At 40.2% G+C, this 20,099-nt stretch overlaps 1 protein-coding gene across 2 annotated transcripts in view; it reads left to right on the top strand.

Moving 5' to 3' along the window:
- Positions 1-2,018: 2,018 nt before the first annotated feature.
- Positions 2,019-20,099, top strand: part of LOC122661957 (histone deacetylase 9) — a 35,513-nt gene continuing 17,432 nt past the window's right edge. Inside the window, exons 1-6 of one of the 2 annotated variants that reach the window (XM_043857481.1) lie at positions 2,019-2,273; positions 5,017-5,129; positions 5,241-5,358; positions 11,299-11,373; positions 11,460-11,679; positions 12,207-12,270. In XM_043857481.1, coding sequence (XP_043713416.1) covers positions 2,237-2,273; positions 5,017-5,129; positions 5,241-5,358; positions 11,299-11,373; positions 11,460-11,679; positions 12,207-12,270 — 627 coding nt within the window. In that variant the 5' untranslated portion in view covers positions 2,019-2,236. The remainder of the gene's footprint in view (positions 2,274-5,016; positions 5,130-5,240; positions 5,359-11,298; positions 11,374-11,459; positions 11,680-12,206; positions 12,271-20,099) is intronic. The other variant, XM_043857490.1, reaches the window with a different exon arrangement.

The raw sequence follows: 20,099 nt of genomic DNA on the forward strand, positions 1-20,099 counted from the left end.
TCTACACATATGAGCACGTCTTTGAAATGCAAGAAAAACCTATCCAATACCAATGAAGAACATAGCTCTTGTAGGAGTGGGGGTGAGAGAAGCAAGTCTTTCCGTTGGAAACTAGAGATCTAGAAAGAGAGAGAGAGAGAGAGAGAGATAACGTACCTGCCACAATGGTGGAACCCTGGAACGCTTTACCGCTGCCTGCTCTAATAGTGAAACAATTCTTTTATGATTGCATTGGAATTTTAATGGTTTTAAATTAAATATTCAAAATATTATTTTATTTTATAAAAGTTGTGTTAAGAGTTTTGGGTCTTTTCTAAAGCACCTAAATGATCAATAGGTGGTGTAACTATGACTGTTGGAAGACTTTTCTTTTGGGAAAAATGTTTCTTAGGCATGTTTTTTGAGACATCCCTCATGGTGCCTCTTTTTTCCTTATATAAAGAGAGGAGGTCTTGCCCATTTTTCTAATAATTAAGAAGTAATCCCACATTCTTTTTCTCTAATCTTTCTCTATATTTTGGTTTTGTTTTGCTCAATTGAACGCAACTTTAAAGTATTCAGACGTGACCCAGTAAATGAGTGCAACAACTACTGGAGGGGCATATGAGGCTGTTTTTTCTAAAAGATTGATTCACAAGAATCCGACTTGCACCATAGGAAGTATCTATAATCTTAAAAAAGTGTCATTTGGCACTACTCAGTCCCATTGATATTCTTTAAGTTTCTCCATACAGTTTTTTTTATTCGTGATGCTGTATTTGGTATTTCTCGTCAACTTAATCAATTGCCCTAGTTATATATATACATATTGATTTGTGTGTAACTAGGGGTTTGAGGCTCATACTAAAGCAGGGCTTGAGGAGAGGCATATGTATGCAACCTTACCCCCACTTGTTGTAGAAAAACTATTTCCTTATTCGAATTGGCAACCATCATGTTGCAATAGAAAAACCTTATTGTTGCGCCAACTTAGAAAAATTTGTTAAACCAAATGAGCATATTCATCAAGACCTTCTGTGTTTTTTTTTTTTTTTTTTAAATTTTTTTTACATCAAATAAGTTGCAAATGTAAATTTTTTTTGGGAAAATTACCACATTACCGAGAAATAGTTTTCTACCAAATTACCTATTCAATCTTTCGTTTAACTAAACTATCCAAAATAGAGATATGTTATTACTAAAATGCTATAAATACTACTTGCTCTATGGTAGCCCCACACCTACACACATTTTTTTACATATTTACCCCTAACTATCGCCATAAAAAATGTGTGAAAGTGTTATTAATTGTATGAGCATAGGTGTGATAGATGAGCATAAGTCCATTAACCACTCTCATAGAGGAAGGGAGGAGGTACCATGGGCATAGCATAGCGCACACGATAAAGCAAGTCCTTTAGACATTTAGTTGAAATGGTATGGATCCTCTCGGATAAAAATGTCTAATAAGTACATAAAAAAAACATGACCATGTGTGTCTCTTCTTGAAGAAATCATTTTCCCCCAATTGTTGGCGTGAGAACCCTATCCGTTGATTAGAGAAAGATTAGATGGATAAGTTGGTAAACTAATACCTATTCTTGGGTAATCTATGATTTATTTTGGGTATATTTAATATTTGATTTCACATTACTTGGGTGGATGAATTGGAATTGTTTAATCTAATTACTAGGTGCATAAAATCGTCATAGGGTTCACTAACCTCATCTAGGGTTTTTGTAAATTTCAAAATACCCTTTCGATACCCTTTCCGGCACTTTCCCGCCCTGGGTGAATGGGATCCGTGGGTGGTGTAAAACTTGGTCCAAATTTGTCACAATGTCATTACTCATTACTAAAATTTGCACATTTTTCCAAATAGACTTGTGAAATTACCGGATTTATTTTTATTAAAAAAAATGTATTTTATACTTAGAAAGGGCAAAAGTGGAAAGCCAAGGCTCTCTGTTCTGAGAAGACTCCGTTTGTTAACGAGGACAAACACGGGAAAAAGGAGAAAAAGTGGAGAAAAGTGAGAATACCTTCATTTTAGGGGCACCGTCTCACTGCAATTCCATTGGGGCCGCCGGAGTGAACAGGAATCCCGGGCTAAGTTCCAGCATAGTGAGCAGGTTGTAATATTCAATTCCCGTACTATTATATTAATTCGTTTGTTTAACCTTGAGCTCTGCAGCTTGAAACTTCCTGCTATGGCGAGGATTCAGTAAAATCGTTGTTACATCTCCTCAGCTATAAAATGCATTCGAAGGACAGGATTTCCTATTTCTACGATGGTAAGTACTCTCTGCATCTACTTGTACCTTGGAGGTGCTGAATTGTTTGCTTTTTTTTTTTTGTAAATTTGAATTTAGTGGCTATTCAATTTAGTTAATGAAACGGAAACCCTAAGCATATCTGAAATCACCTTCTAAATTTATGTGGGAAGCTAAAAAGGAATAGAGAAGGGTGTGTGTGGGTGTATCTTTTAGGGGGGGTGGGGAGAGTTGACGGTCGTTCTATCATGAGCTGTGGGCTTTCATTTACATACTGGTGAGTTCCCTACAATTCATGAAATAGAACAAAAACTAGGTAGGACAATAAGCTCTCCTACTAAAAAATATTGGAAAATAATATAGTTGTTGTTCAATAGGCAGGGCTGGGAAAATTCGTTGGCAAATGATGGTAGGAATGCCTATAGTGCTACATTTTGTCGGTGGTATTTATAAACCTGATACCCTAAGGCCCTGATATATGAGCTTTGGAGATCTAAAGACAGATCAACATTGAACTTTAGGATCAGAATGCTTAAACTTTATTATACCTCGTACCAACCGTAATTCACCCCTCATACTATGGAATGTCATGATTTGGCAAATGATTCGACTCTTAATGAAAGCATCAGAGACAACTCAATAGATTTAATTAATCTAGATATCCAACTAAAAACAATACCAAGCATAGTTGTCAAGGCGTCGTCTAGGCGTCCAGCCGCCTTGGTTGACTTGGGCGCCTAGGCGGGAGTCTTGGACGCCTTGGTTGCCTAATTGGTGTCGTCTTGATTTTGGACCCTCTCTAGTGCCTTGGGTCGCCTAGCCGCCGTGACAACTATGATACCAAGGGGCATCCCGATTAATATAGATACACATAATTGTGTTAGGTGGCCCTTTTAAAATAATGCTAATCTTTCCTTCAGTCACATTGTTTTGTAATTCAAAGTTATGCATCTTGAATTACTGAATCTTTTTCGGAGTTGTCTTTATCATCTATAGAATCCCATTTGATTGTTTCTCAATCCCAGTAGAAGATCCTGTGGTAGTTAGTCAAGTTTGATCTCAAACTGTTGCCATCTCTTATGACGCTGTGAAGCATGCCAAGGCATTAGTTGCCTCCTCATGTTACCTCTTCATTGAATCATGTAACACCTTAAGTTCAGCTGTGCTTGCTTGCTTTCTTGGGGTTGTCACTAATTTGTTATGACACTGGTTGATTGTAACGGGAGACAAGAAACCTCAGAGTTACTAATGCAATGCTAATCTAGGACCAATGAGATTCATTGAGAGACCAGCTTGCGTCAGGATCACAGGTAAGGAATGAAACCAGATTTCAAAAGACTTTTAATAACATAGAATCAAGGGTTCAGCCAAATTCTGGTCAAAGGATTTAATTGGATGGGAGAATATAAGATACAAAATCAGGCTTAATACAATGGTCCAATTCTTAGGATTTGAAGATTTCTACTTGAAGAAGGTATTCCCAAATCTGAGAATCGATGGAAGGTTCAGGCAAACCAGAATAGGGATTGGTTTCTGTTCCAAATTACAAGCCTAATGATAGTCAGAAATCTGAAATCAGATTTAGGAAGCAGAACTTAAAAATCGATTAAACTGAATTCAGACTTGTAGTAGGAAAATAGGAAATCAGTTTCAAGTTTGAATTTTGAAAACTTAAGAAGGTTCATAACAGAAAGCAATTGCTAAGATGGAAGCAAAACTAGAATTTGATATGAAGAGAGAAGAGAATTAGAAGAAACCAGAGATGAAATTAGAGAGAATAATTAGAACAGAGAAGAAGAGAGAGGAAAGATCACACATGATCTCAGAGACAAACTGAGCTAGAAGGAGGAGGGAGATTAGACCTGGAACTCCAATCCTGTTTGCACAGCTCAACAATACCAAAACCCTTGAAAAACCTCTTATTTCTTTGTATAAATCATCCTTAATTACATATATAAAGACCTTCTGATCTTACTCAAACACTTAATCACTAATCTTGTATACTAATTTCACCCTCATTTATGGCTTATAAATTAGGTCTGTTAGGCTGTTACAATGAAACCCCAAAAAAGAAAAGGACAAACCTATAATATAACTACCGAAAGGTCAATTTCAGCCCATTGGACTGCCACCACACCTTATGGGCCTCCCAAGTGTGCATGGTTCTGAATCTCACTGAGACGAAACTTGGTACGAGCCAGGTTTCAACCTTATTTCGCACATTTTGGTAGTTTCAACTGAAAATCGCCAAGTTTCAACCAATTTTGATCAGTTTTGACCAGCCTAGTTTCGTCAAGTTTTGACAGCACATGACATGTCGAGTTTTACCCAGAAAAGTGCCAGGTTTGACCTGGTTTCGGTCGAAACTTGGGAAATCTCAGTTTCCTGGCTGGTCAAAACCGGCCTCGAAACCGACTAACCGAGATTTAGAACCTTGCATGCAAGATTAATGTCTAATGCAACTGCATCGGTTACTCACTTCATGAGAACACTGAAGGTACATGATGAGTCTGTAACTTAAGAGAATCCATGTTAATGCAAGAGTCTACAACTACTATTCCAGTAAGGTTAGTATGGAGAGAAACCAAACCCTTGCCACCTGATCAAATTTCTCTTGCCAAACCAACTTTTGCTTTGCAAAGCTATGGTCCTATGCATAAGGTATACATGGTATGAATATTTTTGTTGACAAAAAATTACTATTTAGATATGACTTGTTTCCAGTAAAGTGTTGTTGAAGGTTTACCTAGGGATGATGTTGCAGGAGATGTAGGCAGTGTTTACTTTGGTCCAAATCATCCTATGAAGCCTCATCGTCTTTGTATGACACATCATCTTGTCCTCTCCTATGACCTCCACAAGAAGATGGAAATCTATGTGAGTAATGCTGAAAGGATTTATTATATATATATTTTTTATTTCGTTTGTGTTGCAAGATCCATAGACAGTATTTACACCTTTCTTATACACTTTTGTTCGTGAATGCAGCGGCCTCACAAAGCATACCCTGTTGAGCTTGCTCAGTTTCATTCTGCGGATTATGTTGAGTTCTTGCACCGGATCACTCCTGACACCCAACATCTGTTTGCTAATGAATTGGTAAAATGTATGGCTTGATTGGGGGAAGTTCATCATGTCTATTTCTCTCTTGCTCCTTCATTTATTTTCGATTACTAACAAAGAAGAGGAAAAACAAAGTTATTATTTTTCTTTGATATGTAACAGACTTAAAAGTAACTCTCTTATGATTTTAATCCTATGTTGTGGCCTGCTTTTTGATTTGGGACATGATGTATTAACCCCTATGTTTCATTATCTTAACCATCCACTTGATGTGCCAGCTATTGTACTGGAATAGAACACTCATCTCAACACTCCATTCAACTCAAGAAGCCTTATCCGAACCACTTGGGGTTGGCTATACGAGTCCTCTCTCCTTTCCATTCTATTTGAGTCTCCACATCTGCTGTTAACTTATACCCTTGCATTTCTTTGCCCCACCAGTTCAACTTGGGTAATATTTGCCTTCACCTTGCACTTTTTGTACCAGCAATTTGCACAATGTTTGAAGCTGAAAAATACAAAATTGGGCTTATTTAATTGAAATAAGCCTTGGGTTTGGTTATATATGTGTTGGGCCTTTAGTCCAATGTGTTTTCTTTGTAGTAGGTCACTTTAATGGGGTCTAATTTATGGGTAGGAGGTAGGAATACAGGATTTTATTTATTAGGTTTGTTTGTTATATTTTTTTTGTTAAACCGTGGATAGGTTAGGTATGTTTCACGATAGGGGGAGTTCTTTATCGTGGACTTTAGCTAAATCCCACAGTGCTTAAGGTATTATCTTGTTAGTTATGCCATCTCTTTGTGTTCCTAGTTTGGTTAGGTGTCTTGCTGTTTTTCTTTGTTAGAGTTTATCTATGATATGTACTTTCCTATTCCTAGTAGGAAAACCTTCTTGTAATCAGCAAGTTATAAATTGAAATAAAAGGGGGGGGGGGAAGTCTAGCCATTGATTGCTAGTCTTCTCTAGCAGTCTCTCCTTTCTTCCATTCTCTTCTTGTGATTCCTGGTTTATAGATCTAATATTGTAACATGGTATCAGAGCTCTATTAATCAGTGATGAGTGATCATCATTCTCAGGTTTCTGGTTTGATTGTCTTTCAAGCAAATCTCTTTTCTCTTGGTCGCAGCAGCCTATGCTGCCTATTGATTATTGAAAGCCCTAGTTAAGGATAATATGTAGATAAACTAGGGCTCATTACACTATCCAATGTTCAAGAACTCGGTGCTGACCATGGTTTCGATCAGCCAGAAACCCGGAAACCTGGTATTTTTCACCAGCCATCTTGATATGGTGGTTTCGAGGCCCAAATGTGTGTTTTTTGCCCTGTTTTTTCCGGGCAGCCTATTTGTGACATTTTAAGCACATTCCATTAAGTATTTTCACCCAAAAAAAAAAAAAAAACACTCAAAATAGTATTTGTGACTTTTACCCAAGTTTACTAGTTTACGCTGGATGATCTTGTACAATGTACACTAGCCTTATTATAAACACTAAGTCCACATATAGATAAACTACCGGAAATGTAAATAATCCATTTTAACAATCAAAACATAAACAAGAATTGTTAAATAAGCATACATGATGGATGATACAACACTCTCTACTCAATTCCACGAGGAGTTTCTTGGTGGGTCCAATCCACGAGCTGCGTATCACTGAAGATGTCGTAGTTGTTACTTAGAATGCAACACATATGTATCCCATGACATGTTTTGGGCCCAATTGTTCTGATATTCCATTACTGCCTTTCTATAAGCCACATCATCAACTTATTCGAGATATCCCAATCTAGGGAAGAGCTCACCGAGATTGTAAGAAGGTGGAGCCGACACACATGGTTGGGTCGGATACCCATGTCGAGAAAAGATGACCCATCCCCTGACCCATCCCCATAGCCAAATGAAGCAGAAGATGCACCATTGCCACTCCCATATCCCAATGAAGCAGAAGATCTACCATGGCTACCACCTTAGCCAAATGAACCGGTGCTCTTGAAGGATGGTCCACTAGCATATCCACCATATGGTCCATACGCATTTGATGCTGATCCGACGCTCTCGAAGCCACTATCATCATGTTGTGTTGGATTGGGGCTCTTTGCTATGAAGGATTGCCCGCGCCATTGCCCATATCCTCCCCCTCTCCCCCAAACTCATGGCTTCCATAGCGCCAAACAAGCTTGATATATCCATCTCAGCTGCCTCGTTAGCAAGTCTGAACTGTTTGCGAGGACCCCAAGTGTAGCCTCTCGAGGTAGGTGCACCATGATCATCCTCCTGTGTTGCATGAGTGAACTGAGTCTCCCCTGTGAATCTCTGTGGCTCATAATATTAATTACTAGGCTCAAGATGTGGGGCATCATATTCTCCCCTCCTTAAAAGAATTTCGTCCTTGAAATTAGCATACCCTAAGCTTCAAACCAATGGAGATATCATGTCCGCATATCCACTTCTAGCTCCCAAGATACTTCTTGACCCGAATGATTCTTCCACAATACTTTCACTAGTGGTATCGCACGGTTCCTCAACACCTCCTTTCGATCTAAAATTTCAATAGGTTCTCCCATATATGAGAGATCCTTTTTCAATTGCAATGGCTCATGGTGTAGGATATGTGAAGGATCTGCTACATACTTCTTCAGCATTGACACGTGGAACACATTGTGAATGCTAGACAGCTCTGGTGGTAATGCAATTTTGTAAGCTACTGTCCCAACTCTTTCCAAGACTTCGAATGGTCCCACGTACTTGGGGCTCAATTTACCTTTCTTTCCAAACATTATAACCCCATTCATAGGTGCTACCTTTAGGAATACCTTGCTGGTGGTGATACAAATTGCTCCGGAGAGGTTTACATCTGATACCAACTCGATGTTGCACCCTTGGAAGATGGGTCCATTCAAGGTGCTGAAGAGGATTGGATCCAATGCCTACATGCTTGAGTTGCCACCTAACATGTCCATTAGCAATATTTTTAGAGTTGCCGATTTACTAAGTATGGTTCACCATTCCGATGAGGGTGATATTGAGCATACTCTACGGATGCCATGGTTTGCTTCACCGGACAAGGACGAGATTGAAGATGTCATTGACAACAAGTTTACTTTGACATGGTAAGGAGGCTGTTTCCAATCTTTCCTTGTCAAATGGAAGAGTCGTCCGCGATATGATTCCATGTGGATTCATGAAGATGATTTTAAGCACATCAACCCCCACCTTTCTGAGCATTATATGTCCTTTCTACATTCGTTAGAGTTCTACTTCAAGCAGGACCGTCGCAAGAAGGGAGGAACCAAGCCTGCGGTTTCTTGAATGAATCTGTTCCGGTTTAACTGAACTAGGTTCAAGTGGTTCAGGCCAGATCAACCAGGTCTGGGTGTTTTCTAGTTCACCAAAAACCAGTCCTAATTAATCCATTCCAAGTCTTAGTCAAAAGTAATTAATGCATGTGTGCAGAATTTGAGAAGCATTATCTAGTTAGTAGAAGGGTCAAAAGTAATTAAAGCATGCGTGTAGAATTTGAGAAGCATTATCTAGTTAGTTTTAACTATTATCAGAAGTCTTAGAAGATATTATTTCAGTCAGTAAGTCACTCCATTGACGATTGTGTAAGTCCTTGAAAATGTGAAGTTCATTAAATAGTCAAAGAGTTAAGGAGGAAGTCCCAATCAGAGTCTAGAATCCTCCCAGCCACTCTATAAAAGGGCTGTCTGTGAGCATTTTGAAGGAAGTTAAAAATTGAATGAAATTTCTGATTTTATGCCAAATTATGTGAGATGCAGTGGTGCCTACTGAGATACTTGGTTGTTTGGTGGGATGCCTTGTTTTGGTTGGTGAGATGCTAACCTAGGCCTTGGTGAGAATCCTTGGTGATGTAGTCCTAGGTAGGGGTAATCCCACTAGGAGCCTGGGTAATGGGTCACACACAAGGGCTGGCCGATTGGGTTAGGGTTCAGAAATCTGGATCAAAACTAGGGTTAGGGTTGGACAATGGCAATGGGGTTTATGGGGTTTTAATGTGCAAGTCTAGGGTGCTTTTATGGCATATAAATAATAGGATTTGGGAAGGTTTTAAAATTCTGCAATTCTGGATAGAATTGTGTTGCAGGTTTGGGTTTTAATGGAGTGAAGGAATGGAGGGGATAGAGTGGGAGTTATGAGCTGGGTTTTGGATCGAGTGTAGGGAGAAGTGTGGGGGATGTATGCTGGAAGTTTGGTTTGAAATTAATGGACAGATTTGAAGTTATGAAGGAGTCCTAGTTAAGATAGGAGTTGCAGTTTTAATGGAGGTTAGGGTTTGATGGATGGAGGGGGGTGTGGATTAGGTCTAATGAAGGGGGAATTGCTGGACAGATTAGAAGAAGGTTTGAAATCAAATTGCAAATTCAAACTTACTGGATTGCGGAGAACAATGGCAACAGCTTGATAACTTGAAGAAACCTCCCGATCTTCACGATGCAAGGAGTCGTAGGAGTCCACCCACCCTGTACCACCTTGAGATCCACAAGGATGCAAGCTCAGAGAGCAATAGGCTATGGCAGCAGCAAGCTAGAAGCAAAAATATTTTAATTGAACTGTGGGGGAGCCTCCCACGTTGAGCTTTATTTATAATAATATGGCCAAAGGCCTAAACAGATTCCTAATACAAATCAAACTCCTAATTCAGCTTAGGAATAAGATCCTAAGACTGATTCCTAATACAAATCAAATCCTCCAGCCCTCAATAGAAATCGTGGAGGGAGACTAATAAATTAAAAAACACAAATTAAACAATTAAAAGGGGAAAAGACATATTTACCCTTAATAGGAAGTACTTGAAATAAAAACTAGGTGTGGGAAAAAAGGGCTTCAACGAAAAAAACAAACAGCAGCCGTATCATTGCTTCTTCTTCTTCCTAGTGCTTGGACCTGCATCACTTGGTCATATCCTTTTTATCTCTATCTTCTCCTTTGTTTTGAAAATTGCTCAATTATAGTTGTGTTCTCACCTCCCTGCAATCCTGTCTATTGAGGATTTGGATTCTGTTGCAAGGACTGAACCAGGATCCCATTAGCGATTCTGGTTTTCGACCGGGTTTCTGATCCTAATCCCTTAGGCTTTTAGAAACCCATCAATGCTACTCCTCTGTGGTGATTTCCTTGGTTTAAACCATCTCGATTGATTTCCTTTTATCTTGTCACCTGTTGATGCTAGTCTTATAGTTCTCCTTATGATTCTACACTTCCTATTTTGCCACTCATCCATCTCAACATCCTACTCTTGTCTCAGCTGCACATTGCATACTTTGTTTCTTTATCACTCAACATTCGGCTCGATATAGTATTGGTGGTCTTGTAGCCGTCTTCTTATTTCTACATTTAGTTTTACTACAATGCACCAATTGGACAATGAGTCCAGGAGCTCGCTCACCTCCACTTCATCCACCCAGCTTTAGTTCTATGAGCAGCATACTCTTCAATCTCCCCATTCTTATCTATGGTTGAACCAATATAGCTATAATGGTTACTATGGGGTATCTTTTGATGACTACTCTAGGTAACTCCTTTTGTATTCGTATTTTTTGCTCAAACTGGACTTTTGGTTGAGCTTATCTTAAGACTTTTTATCCTAAAGAATCCTTCTATGACAGTCTTGAACATTTGTATGCTTCTAAAAGAAGTTAAGGTGAAAGTATAAACAAATGGAAGTGAAGTATCCTAAGCAAGCTGGTTGATATAATTTATGTCATATAAGGTGTGTTTTGGTAGTTGGATTGACCAAATCCTTTTTCATTTATAAGCTGGGTTCACTGTATATAGTCTAATGATCTGGATTGATATATTTCTAACTTTTCTCCTTTTTTTTTTGTTTTGTTTCATTTTTCTTTTTAATGTTTGTCTAAAAGTGTTACCATTTTGTCCGAATTTGTGTCTTGATTTAGTCAGCATTTTTGTACTGATCTTTAGTTTACTGATGAAATATACATGTTTCTCCTCTCCAGATAATCTTGGAGAAGACTGCCCAGTATTTGAGAACTTGTTTGAATTTTGTCAAATTTATGCTGGTGGAACGATTGGTAAATTGTACTTGTCGTTACTGATTTCTAAAAGTGGGATTTTGTGGAGTTCGTACTTCTTACCCTTTGATTTACATTGCAAGCAGATGCTGCACGCAGATTGAACAATAAGCTATGCGACATTGCTATAAATTGGGCTGGTGGATTGCACCACGCAAAGAAGTGTGAAGCTTCTGGATTTTGTTACATCAATGACTTGGTCCTAGGGATTCTGGAACTCCTCAAGTATCACGCCAGGGTCCTATATATTGATATAGATGTACATCATGGTGATGGAGTTGAAGAAGCCTTCTATTTCACAGACAGGTGGTAACAGTTGTTTATTTGATAGCATACTATAATAGAGCTGGGGAATTATGCAATCAATATCCATAGAGTGAACATCCAATAACCCATATCAAAAAATAAAATTAAGAGAGTCCAATAACCCATTGAGATGCCATGTTAAATGTCTTGCATGGATTCAAAGTCCTTGGTGTCTTACTGTATTGATGTGAGCTGATGTTACAACTAAACAACATCGCTTACAGCATCAAGGGTGTTGGGACCTGCAAGACCATTTAATGAGGCAATTCATGAGCCAGCCATTTAGGCGCCAAGAGAGAGTGCAATTTTTCTGTGAAGGACAATATCGTACATGACTCATCTTAGCTTATCCGATCCATTTGATTGGTATGCCAGTTCTCGGTAGCCATCCTGGTACTACAACAAGTCAAAAAATCCGATTATGTGGTTTCTTTTTTCAGTCCAAACAAGTTTTTTCGCAATCTTCTTTGCCCCCCCTAAACTGCAAGTATATTGACACATTAATTTGACAATTTTCAAAATGACAGGGTGATGACTGTTAGTTTTCATAAGTATGGGGATATGTTCTTTCCGGGAACCGGTGATGTTAAGGTATTTCTTCTTTTGGATATTTTGGTCATGGTGCCTTGTCATTTTAGAATGATATGATTTATGAACTGTTCATTGTGACATGTGCCTGATTGGTCTCTGTTAGAGGCTTAAAGCCAACCTATATTTGATGTACCAAGTTATGTTATTTGCGAGAAGCTGATAGCCTGATACTTCTACATAAGGTGCTAAATCTGTTTTAGAACGTCTTCAGTTCCTGTTTCCTGAACTTTTCCTCCCCTCAACAGTTAGAGGTGATGCTCAGTGCCCAGATTTTTGTTATTTATGGCCTGACTTGTTTTTGTAGAAACTGAAGCCTGCACTAACATAAATACTCGACTCACTTTCATAGTTACATGGATAAAAAAATTAATAAAAAAAAAACCTCAGCTCACATCCCTATCCTATTCTGTATTGTCTCACCATTCCACTCTCGTGGCCATATGCTCTGTTAGTCATTGCCATTCATTCCTGTTCTTCTCTACTTCAACCTGTAACCTATTTGGTCTTCCCTCTAATATCTAGCACTTGGGCATGTCATTCTTTACTGGTGCAGTCATTAGTCTTTGTCATACATATTTGAATCATCTTAGTTTACTTCCCCTCATCTTGTCACCTATTAATGCCAAGCTTAGGTTCGTAAGAAGATATTCATTTCTCAGTCTATTCTTTGCATTCTTGCCATCATCACCATCTCACAGTTGGCATCTAAGCTACATCTCATTTGTGTCTTGTTGTCACTTGGTTACTCGACATTCTACATCATAAAGCGCAGCCCATTTTGTAAAATTTCCTCGAGTTATAATTAGATTTACTGATCACACAGGGCTTTCAAGTTTCAAGCGCCTTTCCACTGCATCCTCTACTCCGATCCAATGGTGACATCTTCTCCAATATTTTCTCATTATGGATAATGGTTTGTTTGAAAGGACAACAGTTTGTTCTGCAATTCTAGTATTAGTACAAGATGTTTGAAACTTCTTGTATTCCATTTCATTTTGATGCTGATTGCTGAAGAAATAATGTTGATGTTAGAAATTTAATTATGCATTGAACAAAGTTGAAATATTAGAAGTGAACTGTGTCTTTAATTCTTATCAATTAGCCAGATGTGGGTCTTTGAAAAATTATCGATAAAAGAAATGAAATCCAACTTCCACTATGAATCAAGAGAAGAGAAAATAGTACAACCCTTGCGATTTGATTCCCAAACCCAAACACCCATGTACACCCTTCTCTCATCTCCCATTCACTCTACATATCTTTACCTTGGATTTTTGCTTAGTCCTTGTACACATGTTGCACCAACATTGTACCTCTTGGACTCTCACTTGGATCCTCACATCTTGGCTCTTCACTTGGATCAACGCTACTCTCTTTGGTAGACTTCTCTCTCCTTTTATAGAACTCTTTCTGTACTTTGTTGTTTTCTCTCTCCTTAGAGAAAACCCACTAACTCTCTCTCCTCCTTTACTTTGTTGGGCAAGGTTTCACTTTCTCTCTCCTTAGAGAAAATCCATAAACTCTCTCTCATCTACCTTGCTTAATATCTTATCAGTCTTCAACCACCAACCCACTTCCACTCACTTGGAAGACCCAATCTTGTTGAAGACTCCACTCTTCGACTTATTTGGAAGACCCCACCTTCTTGAAGACTTTATCTTCTTGGAAAACTCCAACACTTGGAAGGCTCTACCTCTTCCACTCTCTTGGAAGACCCAACCTTGTTGAAGACTTCACCTTCTTGAAGACTTCTCCACTCATTAAAATAGTCAATCCAAACTAGACCATTGAACCAACCCTCAACCGGTCTAGATAAAAGCCACCAAACCCAACAATTTAGAAGGTTGTTTTCCAACCCCAATAAGTAGTATCAGAGCTGATGGTTGGCGATCGAGTTTGGGGTTGATGGAGTGGGTCGATGGTGAGAAAACGCGGTGTTGTTGAGAGTGGTGGAGGAGAGTTCTTGGAAAAAAAAAGGAGGGAGCCACCTTGGATGCCAAAGGAATGTTGCATGTTGTAGGATAGGAAAGGTGCGGTTAAGACTCCTAAAACATGGGTTGAGGGAAGATGATGCTCCTCAGGGTGAGGACGGAGGTCGAGGGACTAAAGGGGCAAGTATGATGAAGATTCGATCATTCGAGGTACTAAAACTAGAAATGTGTTGGGTGAAGAATGCGGCTAAAATGATGAGGTACCGGCCATTCAAAGTACTAGCACTAGAGATCTACAAGGTGAAGAATCGCAATGAGGGTTCTCTAGTCGAGGTACTAGCACTAGAGATGTGCAGGGTAAAGAATGAGATCGAAATGATGAGTGTTCAACCATTTGAGGGACTAGCACCAGAGATGTGCAGGGTGAAGAATGAGGTTGAAAATGTTTTTCAACTAGTCTCCAGGGGGCTATGATAAAATCCAAGGTGGAGGTTGTTGGGTTTGGTGGCTTTTATTTAGACTGGTTGAGGGTTGGTTCAATGGTCTAGTTTGGGTTGACTATTTTAATGGGTGAAGTCTTCAAGAAGGTGGAGTCTTCAACAAGGTTGGGTCTTCCAAGAGAGTGGAAGAGGTGGAGCCTTCCAAGTTTTGGAGTTTTCCAAGGAGGTGAAGTCTTCAAGAAGGTGGAGTCTTCAACAAGATTGGGTCTTCCAAGGGAGTGGAAGTGGTTTGGTGGTTGAAGACATTAAGCAAGGTAGATGAGAGAGAGTTAGTGGGTTTTCTCTAAGGAGAGAGAAAGTGAAACCTTACCCAACAAGGTAGAGGAAAGAGAGTTAGTGGGTTTTCTCCTTAGATAACAACAAGGTAGAGAAAGAGCCCTATAAAAGGAGAGAGATGTCTACTTGTAAGCAGATTTGAATTAGGTTAATACTTGGATAATCAATGTGATCACCAAGCACTTCTATTTATAATCATAATGAATGAATAAAAAAGATTACAAAACCAATATGGGACTAAAACCAAAATAATAAAGATAACTAAGAAAGAAGAAAGGTCCATATAACTAACACTCCCCCTCAAGTTGGAGCATATATATCATGCATGCCCAACTTGACTAAGATAGGATGAAACAGCTTGCTACTCAATCCCTTAGTGAACACATCAGCTGGCTGATCAGTAGACTTCACAAAGGGAACACAAACGAGGCCAGCTTTAAGCTTCTCCTTGATGAAATGTCGGTCAACCTCCACATGTTTAGTACGATCATGCTGGACAGGGTTATGAGCAATGCTAATGGCTGCTTTATTGTGACAATAAAGCATCATTGGAAGATGGACAGCAACACCAATATCATGCAATATTCCTCTAAGCCACAGAAGTTCACAAATTCCTTGTGCCATTATGCGGAACTCGGCTTCAGCACTAGACCTTGCCACAACATTCTGCTTTTTGCTCCGCCATGTGACAAGGTTTCCACCCACAAAGGAACAAGAGCGGAGATAGATTTCTGTCAGGAGAACCAGCCCAATCGGCATCGCGTATAGGCTTCAACCTTCGTGACCATTGGCAGATAGAAGAATTCCCTTTCCTGGAGCAGACTTCAAATACCTCAAAATACGACGGACCGCATCCATATGAGAAGAATATGGATCATGCATGAACTGACTCACCAAACTCACAGCAATTGCAATGTCAGGGCGTGTGTGGGAAAGGTAGATTAGTTTGCCTACTAATCGCTGATAGGCACCCTTGTCAACCGGCTCACCCTCTTTCTCCCTAAGTTTTGTAGTAGCTTCCAAAGGAGTATCTGAAGGATGACAGCCAAGTAGCCTTGTCTCAGTCAATAGATCAAGGACATATTTTCTTTGAGAAAGAAAGATGCCCTTTGAAGATCGAGCAACTTCTATCCCTAGAAAATATTTTAGGGGACCAAGATCTTTGACTTCAAACTCACGGCCAAGAAGAATTTTCAAATCCCTGATTGCAGCATTATCATTACCAATGATCACAATATCATCCACATAGACTATAAGAAGAGTAACCTTGTCACCAAGTCGTCGGATAAACAAAGTGTGATCAGTATTGCTCTGCTTGTAACCTGCTGAAATCATAGCCTTATGAAATCTGCCAAACCAGGCCCTGGGTGACTGCTTCAAGCCATAAAGGGCACGTATCAATTTACAAGCCTTGCCCTTAGTCCTGTCATCAGAGAAACCAGGTGGAATGTCCATATATACCTCCTCCTCAGGCTCCCCATGCAGAAAGGCTTTTTTGACATCTAACTACTGAAGACCCCACCCAAGATTTGCAGCACAAGATAATAACACCCTGACAGTGTTGAGCTTTGCCACTGGTGCAAAGATCTCCTGATAGTTAACTCCCTAAGTCTGAGTGAACCCCTTTGCAACCAAACGTGCCTTGTACCTGTCCACTGAACCATCAGCCTTCTGTTTAACTACGAAGACCCATCTACAACCCATTGGTTTTTTTCCTGGAGGAAGACCCACAAGATCCCACGTATTATTTTTGTGTAGTGCTCTCATTTCTTCCAACATTGCTGTCTTCCACTTTCCATCTGTAGATGCCTCCTGCCAATTTCTAGGAACCAAAACAGAGGAAAGAGAAGATACAAATGCACGAAAAGAGGGAGAAAGAGAGTTATACGAAACAAAATGAGATATGGGATGTAAAGTACAAGTCCTAGTACCTTTGCGAAGTGCAATAGGTAGGTCGGAAGGAGATGGATTACCAGGAGATGTAGGATCTGTGTCTGGAGCCGGCAATTGGATGGGTACTAGTGCTATAGTGGGATGCAACTGCCCTCTTGTGGATCTTCCCCTTGTATAGGTGATCATGTTGGAGTTGTCAATTCTCTTCTGAAATTCACCAATAGTTCTCTGGACCGGAGTCTGCTCCCCCTGAGTAGGAATATTAACAACACTATTTTCTATGGTCTCCCCCTGTAAAGGATTCCCATTAGGTGACGGAGAAACAGCCAGAGGTTGTTGGGAAGTCTCCAAAGTAGGATGGGCAGCATCCAAGGGTGGATGGGAAGCATCCAAAAGGGACTGGACAGCAGCCGTGGGTGGTAAAGAGGGCTGGGCAGCCAGAGGCTCCTCAGGTAGAGGAATCTTGAAAGCCACATCTTCACTAGCATTCTCCCCTTGAAGAGGTGGCGAAGAATAATAAGAAAGGGACTCATGGAAAACAACATCCATGCTAACCATGGTATGGCGGGAAGGGGGATGGTAACATTTATACCCTTTCTGGGTTGGAGAATAACCCAAGAAAATACAACGGAGTCCCCGAGGTTCAAGTTTGTTGGGAGATTTAGTATCTCAAGCATAACACACACAACCAAACACCTTGGGAGGCACAATAAAGGAGGAATTACCAATTAAAACATCAGAGGGGCTACGGGAGTGAAGTACCCGAGATGGCAGCCTATTAATGAGATAGGCTGCCGTGATAACCGCATCCCCCCAATATTGAGACGGGACATTCCTCGCAAACATTAATGCTCTGGCCATTTCTAACAAGTGGCGGTTTTTCCTTTCTGCCACACCATTCTGGGCAGGGGTATCAACACAACTAGTCTGATGAATGATTCCATGGTCAGCCAAATATTTTTGAAATTGTGATTCTTTATACTCTGTTCCATTATCACTTCTCAATATTTTGAGAGTAGCTTGGAACAGAGTTTGGACCATTTTATGAAAGTGTTGAAAGCATGAAAAAACTTGATTTTTGGTCTGCAAGAGATAGACCCATGTGTTCCTAGAATGACAATCAATGAAAGATACAAACCACCGATGGCCAGAAATAAAGGGCTTACGATTAGGGCCCTAAACATCAGAATGCACTAACTCAAAACAAGAAGAACTTTTATTTGAAATAGGATAATTTGAACGTGTCTGTTTGGCCAGAACACACGTCTCACAAAAAAAGTCATCCTTAGTATGTAGGGTGACCAAACTAGGAAATAAATGTGCTAAAATTCCTAAAGGGGGGTGATCTAACCTAGAGTGCCACTGGTAGAGTTCAGAAGAGACCATGGAGTTCTGGTGTAGTGGAGAAGGTAATGGTGGTGGAGAGAAGCGACCATCATCAAGCAGGTACAGCCCACCGTGCACTTTTACCTAATCCAATCGTCTTTCCAGAGGCCAGATCCTAAAACACACAATGAGAAGGAAAGAAAGTAACTTTGCAGTTAAGATCACGAGTAATACTACTAATGGAAAGAAGGCTAGTGGTAAAATTAGGAATGCAAAACAGAAGTTAATGGAAGAGAGGAAGTGCAGTTGATGATTCCCTTTCCAGAAATAGATGAAAGGGAACCATCAGCTACCTTGACCTTGTCCTTCCCAGAAGTAGGAGAATATCTATGAAACAAACTAGAGGAACCGGTCATATGATCTGTAGCCCCAGAATCTATGATCCAAGGATGGGAGGCTACAGAAGCACAATGACCTCCAAAAGGAATACCTGACCGGGCAAAGTGTGAGCCTGAATGAGCGGAAGAACTGGCAGGAGCTGATGTAGTAGAGGCAGCAGCAGCGGAAGACCTCAGCATACGTAGGAATGCCTGTAGATCATCCTGGGATAGACCAGTGTCAGTAGTAGGAGCTGTAGTAACAGTCTCAGTCTGTTGGGCCTTGGTCTTTGTCTTGGTCTTGGTCTTGGCAGCTCTTTTTGCTTCAAAGTCAGCTGGTTTCCCATGAAGTTTCCAGCACTTCTCCTTGGTGTGATATGGTTTGTGACAGTGCTCTCAAACGACAGTCCCCGTAGTAGAATCACCAAAATTAGCAGTGCTACTAAGTATAGGAATGATGGGGGCAGCAGCCTTGAGAGCAGATCTGTCAGTAATGGGAGGATGTAACATGGCAGTCCTGCGGTTCTCCTCAGAAGAAACCAATGCATAAGAGTGTTCAAGTGTGGGAAAAGGTTGATGGCCCAACACTTGAACACGAATTGGGTCATACTCCATATTTAAACCAGCCAGAAAATCATAGACCCTGATCTTGTCCATATGTTTCTTATAAGAAGCAATGTCATCAACTGTAGACGGGTGAAAATCAGAGAAATAGTCCAACTGTTGCCATAGGCTGCGGAGAGTAGCATAGTAGTCCGAAACAGAAAGGTCTCCCTGAGTAGTGTGAAGGACCTTCTTTCGAATTTCATAAACCTGGGCATCATTGCCAAGCTGCCCGTAGGTCTCCTTGCAAGCAGCCCAAATCTGGTCGGCAGTATCCAGAAGAAGAAAATTATGCTGTAAAGCTGAAGTCATAGAGCCTATGAGGTAGGACATGCGAACACCATTATTGGCAAGCCACTTAGTCTGAGCAGGGCCTTTATCACTAGGCTTAACACTAGTGCCATCAATATGGTCGGTGAGGCCATGACCAGCGATGGCTAAGGAGGCTGATCTGGACCATAGAAGGTAATTTGATCCATCCAGTTTGATAGGGTTAGGTGGAAAGCTGTGATAATCTGTCTTGTTATTGCCATCATGAACAGAAGTAGCCGTAGAGTTGGTAGAGTGACCCATACTGGCAGTAGAGAAGGTCAAACAACTTCAAGTAAAGCCCCAAAAGGTAGAACCAGCAGCCAAAAGAAACCTTGATCGATTAGGTTTTTTAGGGTATTGAACAAAACCCTAAAGTGATGGAATCGATGGAGGAGCCTAGGCTGCAAAAAATCAGTATCGAAGTGGCTGAAAGACTGAAGTAGAGAAGTCCTTAATAATATAAACACATCTGTAGAAAAAAATTTGATCCAGAAAACAGGTGCAGCAGCCCCAATATCGATAGAATTAGGGTTTGAGAAAACCCTGTAATTATGAAATCGATCTCAAGGTCTTCACACACCAAAACAGATCTGTAGGAGCTCAAATAGCAG

Source organism: Telopea speciosissima, chromosome 1, assembly GCF_018873765.1.
Source record: "Telopea speciosissima isolate NSW1024214 ecotype Mountain lineage chromosome 1, Tspe_v1, whole genome shotgun sequence".
Taxonomy (NCBI): domain Eukaryota; kingdom Viridiplantae; phylum Streptophyta; class Magnoliopsida; order Proteales; family Proteaceae; genus Telopea; species Telopea speciosissima.